The sequence below is a fragment of the Euphorbia lathyris genome, chromosome 1 (assembly GCF_963576675.1).
Source record: "Euphorbia lathyris chromosome 1, ddEupLath1.1, whole genome shotgun sequence".
NCBI lineage: Eukaryota > Viridiplantae > Streptophyta > Magnoliopsida > Malpighiales > Euphorbiaceae > Euphorbia > Euphorbia lathyris.
Window position 1 is genome coordinate 71,503,304 of NC_088910.1, and position 18,268 is coordinate 71,521,571.

Here is an 18,268-nt window from a genome sequence, read left to right on the forward strand (position 1 = left end):
ACTTTTCAATTTATACCTTGACTTTTGCCTCGACTTCCTTGCTCATTCTCCTAGAAGCTTGTTTGAATGGCTTAAAATCTGGATTGATAGGCAGCTTATGCTCAACTATGTTTCGACCAAGTCCGAGCATCTCATCATAGTTCCATGCGAAACAGTCCTTGTACTCGTGGAGCAGCTTGATGATGCCTTCTTTTAGAACAGGTTGCAGCAGATTACTAATATAAGTTAGTCGAGGTTCCTTCTCTGTTCCCAGATTTACTTCCTCAAGGGGTCAACGGCCATTGTACCATCGTCTTCTAACTTCGGATTAACCTTTTCTAGGTCCTCCATTTGGATTTCCTTTTCTAGCGACTACGCTACTGATTCTGGTTCCTCTAGCACTTCTATATCTACAATCTCCATATATTCCTCACCATGCAATTTTTCGATCGTTTGATGTGCATTCAATTTTGCTATAGCGGCTGATGCTACCGCTCTTTGTTCTAATCGGGACCTAATCAATTGGACTTCCTCAATGATGGGTTCGGTGCTTGTCTGCCTCCGGAGAGGCATGACAGCAGTTGACTCGAACATATGCTTGATATGTTCGGTATGTGCCTTCTTTTGCTTAGGTCCCGCCTTGATTGGACCAATGTTAGGCTCGTACAATCTGGATTCTGCCATGTTGGATCGGGTATCGAATGGTTGGTTGTTAGCCCAATCACTTCCATGTTGTCTCCTTTCCAGAACAACATCAGTTGGTGTAGGGATGACGGGATGCAAGCATTCGAGTGAATCCAATCTCTTCCCAACAAAGCTTGATAGCTGGCTAATGAATTCACTACGAAAAAGGCAGTGCTGAAGTCTTGGAACTGACGGTCAGCTCTGCTGATAGAACTCCGAATGTCCTAGCAACCTCTCCAGTAAAGGCTGACACTGCGACCTCAGAAGTCATGATGTCTTCTTCTGATTTTCCCAATGCTAACACCATTTTTAGTGGCATTATGTTGATAGCGGATCCGTTGTCAATCAGCACTCTAGATATTGGTTTGCCATCTATGTGAGCTTTCACATATAATGGTATGGTATGGCGCGTCATCTTAGGAGTGGGTTTATCAAAATAAACTCTCTTCGCACGATCCTAGGCTGAAGCCTTAATCGTAACTCCACTTGATTCGCCTGCGCATTCATGTACCCTCTTCTTGGGACTCTCACCTCGGAAGCTTGAGGGCAAAATTAACGAGGTGGCTGCACATCCAATGTGGATAACAAAATCCCCTACTTTTATTTTATCTATCTTATCAGACTTTTTCTTTTCATTTTCTTTTCTCGGGCTAGTGCTAGGGCTTGTACTAGTCCCTTCTATCTGTTCTTTCTTTCTTTTTTCTGCCTTTCTCTTTCTTATTTTTCTTTTCTGATTTTTTGAAAGAGGTCTTGGAAATTTCTTATGCTGATTCACTTGCCATTGGCCTTTCGGCACCGTAGCAGATGGAACAATGAATCTAGGATGATGTTGGGGTGTTTCTATTTTATCTTTATGTTTACCCCCCAAGTCCTCTTTGGGTTTTTCCGTACTGACCTTGGCGGTATGGTTCCTTTCGGTGCCCATACCTGTCGAGTCATTGGAGCTCTACTGAGCTTCTGGTGGATGAAGCTTGTAAATTCCTGCTTCCTAGACTTGAGCTGCACTGAGGTGGAGTTGACCATTGCCACTGCTGGCATCAGATCATCGTCCATCAGCATGCTCGCCTTTTTTGTCGGAAACTGGAGAACTCCTCGGTCGATCATGTCCTATACAACATTCTTCAAAATAAAACAAGAGGAAGTGTTATGACTCCATGCATTGTGATACTTATAGTAAGTCCTTCCACGAATCTCCTCCCTCTTCGGAATGACATGTCCGAAGGGAAAGGTAATGAATTCCTCCTGCATTAGGTAATCAAATATTTCCTCTGTTTTGGAGGTGTCGAATGTGTATTGCACATTGGTGCTCCTTTTCACCACCTCCGGTACCTGCGAATTCTTAGCTAACATGGGGCAGACTTTAAAGCCTGTGGCAACCATCTCGGCTATTGCAGTCTCATAATTTTGAGTTTCCTGATGGTAGCTACCAACTGAATTCTTTTTCCTCCTATAATCCTCTCGCATCAGTTCCTCATATTCCGTGACTTTAGCAATAAGATCATAAAAATCACGAAATTCTATTCCTTTGAACTTTTTACGATTCTCAAAGTCTAAACCCCTTTGAGCTAGCCTAACAAATTCAACTTCAGGCAAATTGACACGACATCTATGCCTCATTCGTTTGAATCTATTAACAAAAGCTTCTACTGACTCACCTTGGCGCTGAACCATACGTGCTAGCTCAACGATGCTCACCTCGGGCTCCGTCTTGTAGAAGTGTGCATGAAAAGCATCCTCCATTCGCCTCTAGCTATTGATAGATTCTGCAGGCAATGCAACATACCATGAAAATGCAGGCCCTGTAAAAGAACCAGCAAATAGCCGAAGCTTAAACATGTCAAAATTCAGCTCCGAAGTAAGTCCGCTACACTAAAAAGTGAATCGTGTGATATGTTCCATCGTGGATTGACCTTCTTCCCCTGAAAACAATGTAAAGTCAGAAATTCTAAAATTATATGGAAAAGGGAAATTTTGGTCAATCCGCCTAGGGTATGGTTTAAGAGATTCGGGGCGATAAATTTCTCTTAAGTTAGGCCCATAAATTTCTCGCACCACATCCTTGACGCACTGTCTATCGTCCACGTCATTGACCTGATCAGCCTGCACAGGAGCATTTTTATTATAACCATAATCGCGACTTTTACCCCCCCCCCCCAGTTGCGGTTGGGGTAGTCATTATAATTGCTTGCCCTGTTGTCCATCCTTGTATGCCCTTTGTAATGCGCAGCTGGTGTAAGCATTGGGGCCGAACCACGATCCGGGCTAATTCTGTCACCTCGCTCGTTGAATTTCATGTTTTCTTTACGAGTTGAAGGTCGTTTGTATTTTTGGTCAGCTGGTGAACTTTCCTTCTCAGCTGCACTGCTGTTGGCTTTCATTACAGCTTCAGCGCACCTTTCAGGTATTTTGCTGATTTCTGAAGTCAGGTCAACAACACTGATGTTTTCCTGCACAACTGGGGCTTTACCTGCAACCTTCATAGGTTCGGCCTCAGTATACGCAGCTCGAATAATCTGAGTGAGCGTCCTCGCCCACTTCATGTCAGCTTGGTCTTGTAGTCGTCTAGCCCTTTCCATCACTTCCTGTTGCTGTTGTAGGGCCCTTTCGATAATGAGCTCGAAATGGTCTTTCTCTAGTCGACCTGTTCGTCCATCCTGGGTCTCGAACTGGTTAATTGTCTCAGCTACCTGTCCGACGGCTGGGATATCTTTGGGTGTTTCTTGTCCCTAGACGTTGCTACTATCGGACACTTCCTTTCCTGTCTTTCTAGGAGCCATCCTGCGTGTGTAAACTTTCGAAAAAATTCTATAAAGTTTGGTTAAAATTTGGTAACCAAAAGTGTGAACCGGTTGAAACTAAATGCATAGAAAACTTTAAGTGTGTAAATGAGATTTTGCAAATTGAACTTCAAGGAACAAGTCAAATAATATTCGCAAATGTAAAACCAAATCAATGTGATGATTTTGATTAATTAAAATTGTAGAACCGGAAAATCAACCAAAATATGACTCAAAATCAATTGAAAATTTTGAATGAAATTGTAAATATGGCAAAGCCTCGGGAAAAAGGTTGCTTAAGAAAGCTAGGATCACGAAAAAATATTTTAAACTTTTTGGCAAAGTTTATGAAACCGTAGGAGTTTTTAAACTAAGTGATCTGATGCAGTGTATATAAAAATTTTGACATAAAAATTTTTAAAAACCAAAAATATGTAATCGGTCCCACTGGGCGTGCCAGAAATTGTTGACGATATTTTTGAGTAACAAAAATATTCCCTTTACAACCTTTACTTGTGCGGGAAAAATGCGGGCGTGCTAGAGAATTAGGTTCTCAACCTACATTTTAAGAAAACGGTTTTTATAGATATGCGCCTATGTTTAATGGATAACTGACTAATAATCAAACAATTGTACGAGAAAAGCAAGGATTGTGAAAATGTTTCCCTGGATTCCTAGTTGCCGTCAGCACAACTTTAACTAGAATTGGACCAATAGTTTTCAGTAGTTAAAAATGTAAGAATAATAAAGCAAACACAAGAATTTTGGAATTTTTTCTTTATATTTACTTTAAAATGAGAGTTTTGGGTTACAATAAACCGAATAGCAAATAATTACAGCCAAGACAAATAGCAAAGTTCATATCCACAATGTCAAAAGCAATAAATATGATTGTAATTGAAATGGAAATGAATAATTGAAATGAATTAACCGAAGCGGTGAACCGTTGCGTCAAAGCGTCGCGTTGAAACGTTGTGTCTGCCTGAGGTCGTTATCCCGAGACCGATGTTTGACTTGAGTAAGATGTGTGTTTAGTGGTGTCAATTGATTGGGCTTGAATATTTTTGGAAATTGAGATTGCTATGATAAGATTGATATTTTGACTAGGAAACTGAGTTTTTGGATGTGAATTTGAGTAGGAAAACGAATCGGGTTTGTGTTTGGTCGGAAAAGAGCAAATTATACCGAATCAGGGACCGAGAGGGACGATTCTAGTGGCTAAAATTGGACAAAAAGGGGGCTGTTGTAAATTGATGTTCAAATTGATGAACAAAAGCTTGAGATTATAGTGATTATAGCTAGAATTGATGATAAGAATCAAAGATTAATGATTGGAATTGACTCGAAAACTTGAAAATTGTGTTTAGTGATGAAATTGGACCAAATTGGGACCAAATTTAGCTAGAAAGATATGAATAGGTTAAATATATCTGATAATTGGATTGATATGTGTTGTGTATTCTTGTATTGGATTGATTATTTTGGTATTGATTTTGGTTTTGTATTTATTGATTGGTTGTTGATTGGGGGGAGGGGGTTGAATGAAGAGGAAGAAAGGTTATTTATAGGAAGGATTTGCCCCCACTAACCACACACTTACCCACTACTCATGCCATGATTCCACTTTGCATAAAATGGAGTAGCGCTTCCTTGTTTTTAGGCCTCAACTTGGCTTGTGAAGTTTGACCCGAAATTGTGTTGTGTTTCTGCAGCTGACTTCGTAAAATTCCTGCTCTCTTTGTGTTCGTCCTATGGTGCTGCTGAAGATGGATCCAGAAAGCTGGAGACGTCTATTTTCTGGATCTGAGCTCACTTCAGAAATTCTTGAATGTTTAGCTCCCCGAATAATTTAATCAAAAGTGACCCGTGACCAATTCCGGATTTTCATACACTTAGAAGCTAGTTTAATGCATTTTCCCACTTTGATTTTATATTTTATATTTCTTTTATTTTTCTTTTTATTTCCTTTATTTTTACACAAAAATAATAAAAATGACAAACAATACCTATGGTTTGAATACGAATAAATGTAAAAATTAGCAAACATATGTTATAATTATAACCCATGGTAAAAATGTAAATAAATGTAAAAATTACATTTACCCCCAACAATATTATTGTTTGAAATTTTTCTCCAAGATTGTATTTTCCGATCACAAGTTTTCCGATCACAAGTACCATATACTGTTTTAGAATCTCGACAATAACATGATTGTTTTTCTTTATAAATATTTTAAACTCATATGGAGTATGTTATGAGGCTTTTTTTATTTTTTATGCTACTTATTCTATGCCAAATAAATTGGCAGGGGAAGGCTTTGCCCCCAGTACACCCTTGTGGTGGGACCCCTCCCCGGACCCTCGCTCAGCGGGGACGCGTAGTGCGACCGGGCCGCCCTTTATGCTACTTATTCTATGCATATATAATGAATTTGGTTAAAGCTCGTTAGAAGCTCGATAAAAGCTCAGCTCGGTCAAAGCTCGGCCAGATTCGATCAAAGATCGGCTCGGTCAAAGCTCCATTCGAGAGGGCTCAGCTCGAGATATTAACGAACCAATACTTAGCCTACCTAGAGTTCGGCTCGGTTGCACCCCTAACTGTAATTCAATTGAAAGATGATGATTTTAGATTTTAGACGGATGAATGAGGAGATACAAGATACTAGATTACAAGACGAGCCCCTCGTCGAATTTGATAGAAATCTTTCTCTATCAACAAGTGTTCAATTGGTGGCCTAGTAAAGAATATGGATTGATTTATTGATTTTAAAATAACGAGGACCCAATTGATTTGGTATAACGAGTATGAAGACTTTATGCCTAGACAAAATATTCCATTATCTTCCTTTTTCTTAAAAAGAAATAAGAAACATCGCAAATTGTGACAAAACGCAAACGTTTTGACTGTAATTACCAAGTCCACACACAACTACCCATTCACTCAATCTTCCTCCTCTATAAATCCCTCTCAGCCTCATTTCGTTCTCTTCTCCGTCGTGGCATCGCCTGTGGCTTTCTTCTCCCCGGAGGACTCCTCCAGGTTTCTAACGATCTCTCCTCTTTGTCTTACATATTTTCCTGTAGGTTTTCTCTCTTTTTTTTATTTTTTATTTATTTAATTTTTTTTTTATGCTGATGGTTACAATTTGAGATTCAAACTTCCCTTTTAATTTGCAGATCTTGACTTACTATTTTATGGTTACTACTCTCTTACCTCAACATCTGTACTCCTTTTATTTTGTTTTTTTAAACAAAATTTTAAATTTTAAAGAACTTCAATTCTAATTCTGGGTCAGATCTGGCTTATCTTTGCTGTTTTTTTTCCCTTTTTCTTTTTGGCTTGATTATTGGGTGGTTTCACGGCTGAGCTTTTATTCCTATTAGGTTTTTAACAATTCCGGTTAAATTTTTGTAGTCTCTTTGTTCTCTCTTATCCCGTCTGTATATGTTTTTTTTTGTTACCTTTGGTTTTAGCCATACTTGTCCTGAAGGGAAAAAAAGTTTGGGTTTTCAAATTTCCATTATGATCGGTTTGATTTTGACTGCATTTTTTTTTGCGCAAAATTGTTCTTTTGACAAGCTTTGGGCTTAGATCTGTCATGGAGTTCATCAAATCATGTGATTTCTTGCAGTTTGGTTGGTGGAAGGTGGATGAAAGTTCAATGGTGACAAGGAATCAAAACGAATTTGAACGTTCTTATGTTTTTCATTTTTTTTTTGGTGGTGATAATTTTGCAGACCATCGAAGTTGAACACGATTAAGACACTTTCTATAGTTGATCTGCGTAGATCTTTATGATAGAATTGCGTTTTCTTGGATGGATCTGAATTTATAGTGTTATATCTTGCTGTCTTGTGTCTTTTGAATATTTATGAGTTAAATGATTAATTATTTGATTTGATCTCTATACTTGCTCACTGCAGCTAGTTCCTTTTTTTTAAGCTATGTAGATATAATTTAGAGTTAATATAGTCTGTTGTGTTGATAGGCGTTCTACTGTTGAATTACACGAACAATTTGAAGATGAATCATTTTAATCTTCAGAAGAACGCTGTTACCTCCTGTGATGAGACATTAGGCTTGGTTTCGATCTGTGATCCCAAGGGTCCTGTTGTCTGCCCCAAACCTCGAAGAGTTGGAAATCTCGCTAACAGTCCCATTAGGCCTATACGATGGTACATGGGGTAATTTTGTAATAACTTTCTTGATCTTTTTATAGGATTTTAGTTGTTAATGAATGCATCATAATCTGGTCCCTTTTCAATTTGTGTTAAATGACAGTTACCAAGCAGAGATATGCGACTCAAAAGTTGGGGCAGAGCTTCTGGACATTATCCTCATGAAGGTAGATATACTGTTATTGTTTACTAATTAACTCATATTCTTATTTGAAATGTATGTAACTTCAAGAGCTGTACATCCCAACTATCCCCATGTGTTTTTTTTGTTTGTAACCTGTTTGGTAGCTAATTTTTTCTCAAGATACAGCAGTTCTTGCTTCAGTTCCTCTTATTTTATGAGCATAAGTAATTTCTCACAGAAAGAAACCTGCGATTGATTTAGATCTTTCTGTATCAGGAGGGTCATGGGGCTGAACAAGCTGCAACTCAGGTAGCCGCTTCACCTCCATATTTTTGTGGGTCTCCTCCTACTCGAGCCAGTAATCCTTTAACCCAAGATGCCCGGTTTGGAGATGAGAAAATCACTACACTCTCACCATTGTCAATTCCATCACCATCGGGTGCGATATCTCCATCATCATCATCATCTCGCAAAGGAGGTTGTGTGAGAATGAAATATGGGCTTAAACCAGCTGCAGTTAGAGTAGAAGGGTTTGATTGCCTGAATAGGGATCGTCGGAACTCCAGCATCCCTGCAATGGCTTAGGACTTATAAAATCAAGTGTACATAGAAGGAAGCTTAAAAATGCGACCAGATTTACAAAACATAATTGGACTTAACAAGAAAAGAGGGAAATTTTGAATCTTTTTGGTGAGTCGAGAGCTACAAAGTAGTGTAAATATGAAATGTTTTTGTTTTCTTTTTCTGTGGTGATCAATGCTAATATTTCTGTAAGTAGTTTGATTGGTGCAAGAAATGGGAAGGAAAAAAACCTACCTTGTGTTGTTAAGAGGTCCAGATGCGTTTGAGAGCATAGAGCTCCTTTTGTAGTGTAAGATGAGAGAGTAAAAGGGGCTCTTTTTGATTTCATTTGTGATCGCCATGTAAAAATTATGTATATAGTTGCCTATTGGTGATTGAATTTTGCTCGTGTACTGTGTAAATGTAATTAATCAAATTATGAATGGATGTCTTCTAATTAAGGGCCGCACAAAATAAAATGAATATATAGGTTTAATAGTCTTTGTACTTGATCAATTTTAGCAGGTTTAATACTCCCTGTAAGATCAATTTAACTGCCTCAATTCCATTCCATAACCACTATTAGGAACTTTTAATATATTAATGTTAGATGTGTTGGCTGAATATATATATATATATATATATATATATATATATATATATATATATATATATATATGAGGTTGGTTTGAATGGTGAGCACTAAATTATCTCCATGGGTGGTGAGTGATTAATATCCATTGGATCAAGATCTAGTGGTCCATGATTTAAGTTGTGATTTAATATTAAAATGGGTTTACCTGATGACATGTCAGTTGTAACTTTGAATATTGTGCTTTGAAAAAAGTTTTCTTTTTCCTCAAGATATAACCAACTTCCAAGAAATAATTTTTTTCCGGATGTTTTTATTTTACATAAAAAGACGTATTCTTTTAAGTAATTTTGTATCCGTCTAATCAATGTTATATACATTAAATCTTAATAAATGATTATTCATTGGGAACACGAAAAGTTTGACATTGAGAATGTACAACATTATTTATGATAACCAAATACAACATTAATGATGTTCTAATTAATGGTGTTATCCCCTTATTTATTACCTTAGAATTGCAAGCTCAATTTATAAATTTCTAGGATTGTAAACTGAATTTGTAAATCCTTAGGATTCCAAGATCAATTTGTAAATCCTTAATTTTTTTTATTTCTTTAAGCATTCATTTATTTATAAACAATTATTTTCAAAAAAATTTATTTATAAACAATCATTAAACTTACCATCTCTATAATTCATATATTCTAATGTCACACTAATGACAATAATAAATTTCTAACGTCATCCATTTAGATGTCGTATTAAATACTACTCTCTTCATGCAATTGATTTATATCCTTACACAAACGTAATGTAACGTAACGTAAATATCACTGAACAGAAAATTTTACGGAACTCAAACATCACTGAACTGAAACATTACTGAACTGAAACATTACTGAACTGAAATATTACTGAACTGAAATATTTTGAATTGAAACATCACTCAACTGAAACATTACTGAATTGGAATATTACTGAACTAAAACATTACTGAACTGAAACATTACTAAACTGAAATATTACTGAACTCAAATATTACTGAACTGAAACATCACGAAACTGAAACATCACTGAGCTGAAACATTACTGAACTCAAACATTACTGAACTGAAACGATACTAAACTAAAACGTTACTAAATCGAAACATCACTCAACTGAAACATTACTGAACTGAAATATTACTCAAATGAAACATTACTGAACTGAAATATTACTAAACTGAAACATTACTAAACTAAAACATCACTTAACTGAAATATTACTGAACTGAAACATTACTGAACTGAAACACCACTGAACTGAAATACCACTGAACTGAAATATTACTAAACTGAAACATTACTGAACTGGAATGTCACTAAAATGAAATATTAATTAATTGAATATCACTGAACCGAAACATCACTCAACTGAAACATTACTGAACTGAAATATTACTGAACTGAAACATTACTGAACTAAAACATCATTGAACTGAAATACTACTAAACTGAAACATTACTCAACTGAAACATTACTAAACTGAAACCTCACTAAACTAAAACATTGTCGAATTGAAACATTACTAAACAGAAACATTACTGAACTGAAACATTATTGAACTGAAATATTACTTAACTAAAACATCATTGAACTGAAATATTACTAAACTGAAACATTACTGAAGTGAAACACTACTGAACTGAAATATTACTAAACTGAATATCACTGAACCAAAATATCACTGAACCGAAACATCACTGAACTAAAACATCACTAAACTTAAACGTCACTTAACTAAAACCTTACTCAACTAAAATATTACTGAACTGAAACATCATTGAACTGAAACATTACCAAATTGAAACATTACTAAACTGAAACATTACTAAACTGAAATATTACTGAAATAAAACATCACTGAACTGAAATATTACTGAATTGAAACATCACTAAACTGAAACATCACTGAACTGAAATATTACTGAACTGAAACATCACTAAATCAAAACATTACTGAACTAAAATATTACTAAATTAAAACATTACTGAATTGAAACATCACTGAACTAAAACATTACTGAACTGAAGTATTATTAAACTAAAACATCAATGAACTGAAACATTACTGAACTGAAGTATTATTAAACCAAAACATCACTGAACTAAAATGTCACTGAACTAAAATATTACTGAACTGAAACATCACTGAACTGACATATTACTGAACTCAAAGATTACTAAACTGAAACATTACTGAACTGAAACATTACTAAACTCAAATATTACTGAACTGAAATATTACTGACTTCAAACATAACTGAACTCAAACATCACTCAACTGAAACATTACTGAACTGAAATATTACTAAACTGAAATATTACTGAACTGAAACATCACTGAACTGAAACATTACTGAACTGAAATATTTCAGTTCCGTAATGTTTCAGTTTAGTGATGTTTCAGTTCAGTGATGGTTCAGTTCAGTAATGTTTGACTTCAGTAATGTTTGAGTTCAGTAATATTTCAGTTTAGTAATATTTCAGTTTAGTAATAACTCAATTCAGTGATGTTTCAATTCACTAATATTTCAGTTCAATGATGTTTCAATTTAGTGATGTTGCAGTTTAGTAATATTTAAGTTTAGTGATGTTTCAATTCAATAATGTTTCAGATTAGTGATGTTTTAGTTTAGTGATGTTTCAGTTCAGTGATGTTTCAATTCAGTGATGTTGCAGTTTAGTAATCTTTAAGTTCAGTGATGTTTCAGTTTAGTAATTTTTCAGTTCAGTGATATTTTAATTTAGAGATGTTTCAGTTCAGTAATGTTTTAATTTAGTAATGTTTCAATTCAGTGATGTTTCAGTTTAGTAATATTTCAGTTTAGTAATATTTCAATTCAGTAATATTTGAGTTTATTAATATTTCATTTTAGTGATTTTCAGTTCAGTAATATTTCAGTTTAGTGATGTTTCAGTTTAATAATTTTTCAGTTAGGTAATGTTTTGGTTTAGTGATGTTTCAGTTCAGTAATATTTCAGTTTAGTAATGTTTGAGTTCTATAATATTTCAGTTTAGTAATATTTCAATTCAGTGATGTTTTAGTTCAGTGATGTTTCAATTCAGTGATGTTGCTGTTTAGAAATAATTAAGTTCAGTGATGTTTCAGTTTAGTAATGTTTCAGTTTAGTAATATTTCAGTTCAGTAATATTTTAGTTCAGTGATGTTTTGGTTCAGAGATGTTTCAGTTCAGTAATGTTTCAATTTAGTAATGTTTCATTTCAGTGATGTTTCAGCTCAGTAATGTTTTAGTTTAGTAATATTTCATTTCAATGATGTTTCAATTCAGTAATGTTTCATTTTAGTAATATTTCAGTTCAGTGATGTTTCAGTTCAGTAATATTTTAGTTTATTAATATTTCGGTTTAGTGATTTTCAGTTCAGTAATATTTCAGTATAGTAATGTTTGAGTTCTGTAATGTTTCAATTTAGTAGTGTCTTAGTCATCTTATCTCTGATGTTGTTGCAGATAGTTTTTAGAAGCCTATCAAAGTTTCTAGAGATGGGACAAGGTTGTCCCATATTTTCTTTGTGGATGATATTATCCTTATGTCTGAAGCGTCTTTAACTTAGGCGCATATTTTGAAGCATGTTTTATATCATTTTTTTAATAGTTCGGGGAAAAAGGTCAGTTTATCTAAATCTCGTGTTTCCTTTTCCACTAATACTTCTAACAAGCTTTAAAATCACTTTTGTTCGGAGTTGGGCTTTAGGAGAACTACCAATCTTGGTAAATATTTGGGTATGCCCTTTCAGTTTAGTAATGTTTCAGTTTAGCAATGTTTTAGTTTAGTATTGTTTCAGCTCAGTGATGTTTCAGTTTAGTAATATTTTGGTTCAATGATATTTCAGTTCAGTTATGTTTCAATTCAGTGATGTTTCAGTTTAGTAATATTTAAGTTCAGTGATGTTTTAAGTCAGTAATTTTTTAGTTCAGTTATGTTTTAGTTCACTAATATTTCAGTTGAGTGATATTTCAGTTAAGTGATGTTTCAGTTCAGTAATGCTTCAGTTCAGTAATGCTTCAGTTTAGTAATGTTTCAGTTCAATAATATTTCAGTTCAGTAATATTTCAGTTTAGCAATGTTTCAGTTCACTGATGTTTCAGTTTAGTAAAGTTTCAGTTCAATGATATTTCAGTAATGTTTCAATTTAGTAATATTTCAGTTTAGAAATATTTGAATTCAGTGATGTTTCAGTTTAGTAATGTTTCAGGTCACTAATGTTTCAATTTAGTAATGTTTTAGTTTAGTAAGCTTTCAGTTTAGTAATATTTCAGTTCATTCATGTTTCAGTTTAGTAATGTTTTCAATTCAGTGATGTTTTAGTTTATTAATATTTTGGTTTAGTGATTTTCTGTTGAGTAATATTTATTTTAGTGATGTTTCAGTTTAATAATGTTTCGGCTTAGTGATGTTTCAGTTTAGTAATTTTTTAGTTCAGTAATGTTTCAATTTAGTAATGTTTTAGTTCAATAATGTTTCGCCTTAGTAATATTTTAGTTTAGTAATATTTTAGTTTAGTGATGTTTCAGTTCAATGATATTTCAGTTTAGTAATATTTAGTTCTAGTTATGTTTCAGTTCAGTGATGTTTTAGCTTAGTAATGTTTCGGTTTAGTAATGTTTTAGTTCACTAATATTCCAGTTTAGTAATGTTTCTATTAAGTGATGTTTCAGTTCAGTAATGTTTCACTTTAGTAACGTTTCAGTTTAGTGATTTTTTAGTTCAGTAATATTTCAGTTTAGTCATGGTACGATTCAGTTATGCTTCCGTTCAGTGATGTTTCAGTTCAGTAATGTTTCAGTTCAGTGATGTGTCAGTTGAGTAATGTTTAAGTTTAGTAGTATTTCAGTTCAATGATATTTTAGTTCAGTAATGTTTCAATTTAGTAATGTTTGAGTTTAGTAATGTTTCAGTTCAGTAATGTTTCAGTTTAGTGATGTTTTAATGTAGTAATATTTCAGTTTAGTGATGTTTCAGTTTAGTAATGTTTCGGTTTACTGATGTTTTAGTTTAGTAATGTTTTGGTTCAATGATGTTTCAGTTCGGTGATGTTTCATTTCAGTGATGTTTCATTTCAGTGATGTTTCAGTTTAGTGATGTTTCATTTCAGTGATGTTTCAGTTTATTAATATTTCAGTATAGTGATGTTTTAATTCAATTATGTTTCAGTTTAGTAATGTTTGGGTTTAGTGATGTTTTAGTTCAATGATGTGTCAGTTTAGTAATGTTTCAATTCAGTGATATTTTAGTTCAGTAATGTTTTAGTTTAGTAATATTTCAGTTCAGTGATGTTTCAGTTTAGTAATGTTTCAATTTAGTAATATTTGAGTTCAGTGATGTTTGAATTCACTGATGTTTCAATTTAGTAATATTTCAATTGAGTAATGTTTGAGTTCATTAATATTTCAGTGTAGTAATGTTTCAGTTCAGCGATATTTCAGTTCAGTGATGTTTCTGTTTAGTAATGTTTCAGTTGAGTAATGTTTCAGTTCAGTGATGTTTCAGTTTAGTAATATTTCGGTTTAGTGATGTTTTAGTTTAGTAATGTTTCGGTTTAGTGATGTTTCAGTTTAATGATGTTTTAGTTCGACGATGTTTCAGTTCAGTGATATTTCAGTTCAATGATGTTTCAGTTTAGTAATATTTCAGTTCAGTGATATTTCAGTTCAGCTATGTTTCAATTTATTAATGTTTCGGTTTAGTGATGTTTCAGTTTAATGATATGTTAGTTTAGTAATGTTTCAATTTAGTAATGTTTTACTTTAGTAATATTTCAGTTCAGTGATGTTTTAGTTCAGGAATGTTTCAGTTTAGTAATGTTTCAATTTAGTAATGTTTGAGTTCAGTGATGTTTGAGTTCATTAATGTTTAAGTTCAGTAATGTTTCAATTTATTACTGTTTTAGTTTAGTAATGTTTCAGTTCAGTGATCTTTCAGTATAGTAATTTTTCGGGTTAATGATGTTTCAATTTAGTAATGTTTCAGTTTAATGATGTTTCAGTTCAGTGATATTTCATTCAGTAATATTTCAGTTTAGTGATGTTACAGTTTAATAATGTTTCAGTTCAATAATGTTTCATTTTAATAATGTTTCAGTTTAATAATGTTTCACTTCAGTGATGTTTCAGTTCAATGATGTTTCAGTTGAGTGATGTTTCAGTTTTGTAATATTTTAATTTAGTAATATTTCAATTTTTGTAATATTTCAGTTTAGTGATGTTTGAGTTCAGTGATGTTTGAGTTTAGTAATGTTTTAGATTTGTAATATTTCAGTTCAACGATGTTCCAGTTCATTGATATTTCAGTTCAGTGATGTTTCAGTTCAGTGATGTGCTAGTTTAGTAATATTTCAGTTCAGTGATGTTTCAGTTTAGTAATTTTCAGTTTAGTAATATTTCAGTTTAGTATACGTAAGGATTTACAAATTGAGCTTACAATCCTAAGGATTTATAAATTGTTAGGATTGTAAGCTCAATTTATAAATCCTTAGGATTGTAAGCTCAATTTGTAAATCCTTAGGATTATGAGCTCAATTTGTAAATCCTTAGTTTTTTTTTATTTCTTTAAGCTTTCATTTATTTATAAACAATCATTGAGCTTACAATTCATAACGTAACGTAATAAATATAAGCTCAATTTATAAATCCTTAGGATTGTAAGCTCAATTTATAAATCCTTAGGATTGTAAGCTCAATTTATCTATAAATAGTCATTGAGCTGTCAATCTGTAACGTAACGTAATGTAACGTAACGTAACTTGACACGACGTAATGTAACTTGACATGACATAACATATTATAACGTTATGTAACGTAGCGTAACATAACATAATATAATGTTACATAACGTGAATAACGTAACGTAACGTAACGTAACGTAACGTAACATAACATAACATAACGTGATGTAACGTAATGTGATGTAACGTAATGTGATGTAACGTAATGTGATGTAACGTAACGTAATGTAACGCAACATATACCATAATGTAACGTAACGTAACGTAACGTAGATCACTAACTTTCACGAAAAATATTACTTTCATGTAAAAAATTTGAACTTTATGTAAATCTCATATCTTTAGAGATAATTTACGTAAAATTGGACTTAATTAACATAAAGTTGTATTTTTATAAAAAAAAAGCAGTAACATTGCAAACAATCAAGTTTTACGTAAAACATTTGAATTTTATGTAAATCTTATATGTTCAGGTGACGTGACGTGACGTAACGTAACGTGACGTAAGCTCAATTTATAAATCTTTAGGATTGTAAGCTCAATTTATAAATCCTTAGGATTGTAAGCTCAATTTGTAAATCTTTTGGTGTTTATTTTTATTTTTTCAAACTTTTATTTATAAACAATCATTGAACTTGCAATCCTTAATGCAACGTAGCGTAACATGATGTAAGTAACGTAACATAACATAATAAATATAAGCTCAATTTATAAATCCATAGGATTGGAAGCTGAATTTGTAAATCCTTAGGTTTTTTTATTTCTTTAAACTTTTATGGGATAAAGTACCAAAATAGGCCTAAGGTTTTTGGGGAAGTACCAATTTAGGCTCAACGTTCAAAATAGCACCAATATAGATTTAACATTTACAACATAATATCAATTTAAGCTTAACGTTTACAATATAGCACCAATTTAGGTCTCACGTACAAAATAGCACCAATATAAGTTTAACGTTTACAAAATAATACGAATTTAAGCTTAACATTTACAGAATATATATAATTTAAGCTAAACGTCATAATTAAATTAACCATATTATACTCTTTTCCTATTGACTTTGTATGTTTTCTTTTTATTTAGTTCTATTTTCTTATTTATTATAATACAATTAATTAGTTTTATTGCCCATTAAAACCTTATATTTGTTTTTTCATCAACCATTCCATTACTCCGAAATTCCATGGCTCATGTAATATATGCAAACTAAAAGTAATTGAATATCCATAATATTTTGAACACTAGTAATATTGATACATGTCAGTGTTCAAAATATTGTGGATATTCAATTACTTTTAGTTTGCATATATTACATGAGCAATGAAATTTAGTAGTCATGGAATCATTTATGAAAAAAAATATAAGATTTTAATGGACAAGAATACTAATTAATTGTATAAATAAGAATATAGAACTAAATAAAAAGATAACATATAAAGTTAATAGGGAAAGAATATAATATGATTAATTTAATAATGACGTTTAGCTTAAATTGTATATATTTTGTAAAACGTTAAGCTTAAATTCATATTATTTTTTGTAAACGTTAAGCCTATATTGGTGCTATTTTGTACGTGAGGCCTAAATTGATGCTATATTGTAAACGTTAAGCCTAAATTGATATTATGTTGTAAACGTTAAGCCTATATTGGTGCTATTTTGAACGTTGAGCCTAAATTGGTACTTCCCCAAAAACCTTAGGCCTATTTTGGTACCTTATCCCAACTTTTATTTATAAACAATCATTGAACTTACAATCCTTAACACATCGTAACCCAACGCAACGTAAATAAAGTAACATAATAAATATAAGCTCAATTTAGAAATTCTTAGGATTGTAAGCTCAATTAATAATTGAGTGGCTACCAGTGTTAAAAAGTGTAAAGTTCAGTGACCATACCAGAAAGAATTGAAGTTTAGTGGTCATAATGTGAAAATTGGTAAAGTTCAATGGCCATGGGTGTAATTTACCCAAATAAAATCATTCACAAACAAACATTGAAAACAACGATTTTGTATTTATGTATTTATTTATTTTTAATATTTTATGAATTTATTATAGAAAGAGTAAGTATTTTTGGAAAATGTGGGCAATCATTTATTATAGAGAGAGAAATATGCATTTAGGTAACCTGATAAATTTTGGTTTAGTGATTAGGCTGGGTGTTAAGAGGCTTTATATGGAGTCAGATAACTTGGAGGCCATCAATATGATTTTGGGTAGTCATGCCATGGGTCTTCATAGCCGCAACCTTATTAAAGCTATTAAGAGGCTTAGCCCCTCATTTGATATCTTTGAGTTCAGCCACATTTTCCGGGAGCAGAACCGTGTTGCAGATCACTTGGCGGCGGCAGGCCATGAGGGGGTGTTAGGTGTTTCTACCCTTACCGTTCCCCCTATCGCTCTTTCTCCTCTTCTTTTAGAGGATAGGATTGGGGTTAGCTTTCCTAGGCTAATCCCGGTGTAGTTGCTTGTTTTGCTTTGCTTTCCTTTCCTTTTCTACCAAAAAAAAAAAGGTAACCTGCTATAGCAGGTCATTTATTTAGAATATAATAGTCTCCATGGATGAAGACTCACCA

General features: G+C 33.0%; 1 protein-coding gene across 4 annotated transcripts; it reads left to right on the top strand.

The window, feature by feature from the left end:
• Positions 1-6,321: 6,321 nt before the first annotated feature.
• On the top strand, positions 6,322-8,765 carry LOC136201658 (uncharacterized). 4 transcript variants are annotated; one of them, XM_065992255.1, is made up of 4 exons: positions 6,322-6,480; positions 7,430-7,625; positions 7,723-7,786; positions 8,020-8,765. In XM_065992255.1, the coding sequence occupies exons 2-4, from the start codon at positions 7,465-7,467 to the stop codon at positions 8,326-8,328; spliced, it is 534 nt and encodes a 177-aa protein (XP_065848327.1). In that variant the 5' UTR covers positions 6,322-6,480; positions 7,430-7,464; the 3' UTR covers positions 8,329-8,765. The 4 variants fall into 4 exon arrangements, with proteins under 4 accessions (XP_065848327.1, XP_065848328.1, XP_065848330.1 ...); XM_065992256.1 differs by having other exon boundaries at positions 6,340-6,480; positions 7,073-7,625; XM_065992258.1 differs by having other exon boundaries at positions 6,379-6,520.
• Positions 8,766-18,268: the final 9,503 nt, after the last annotated feature.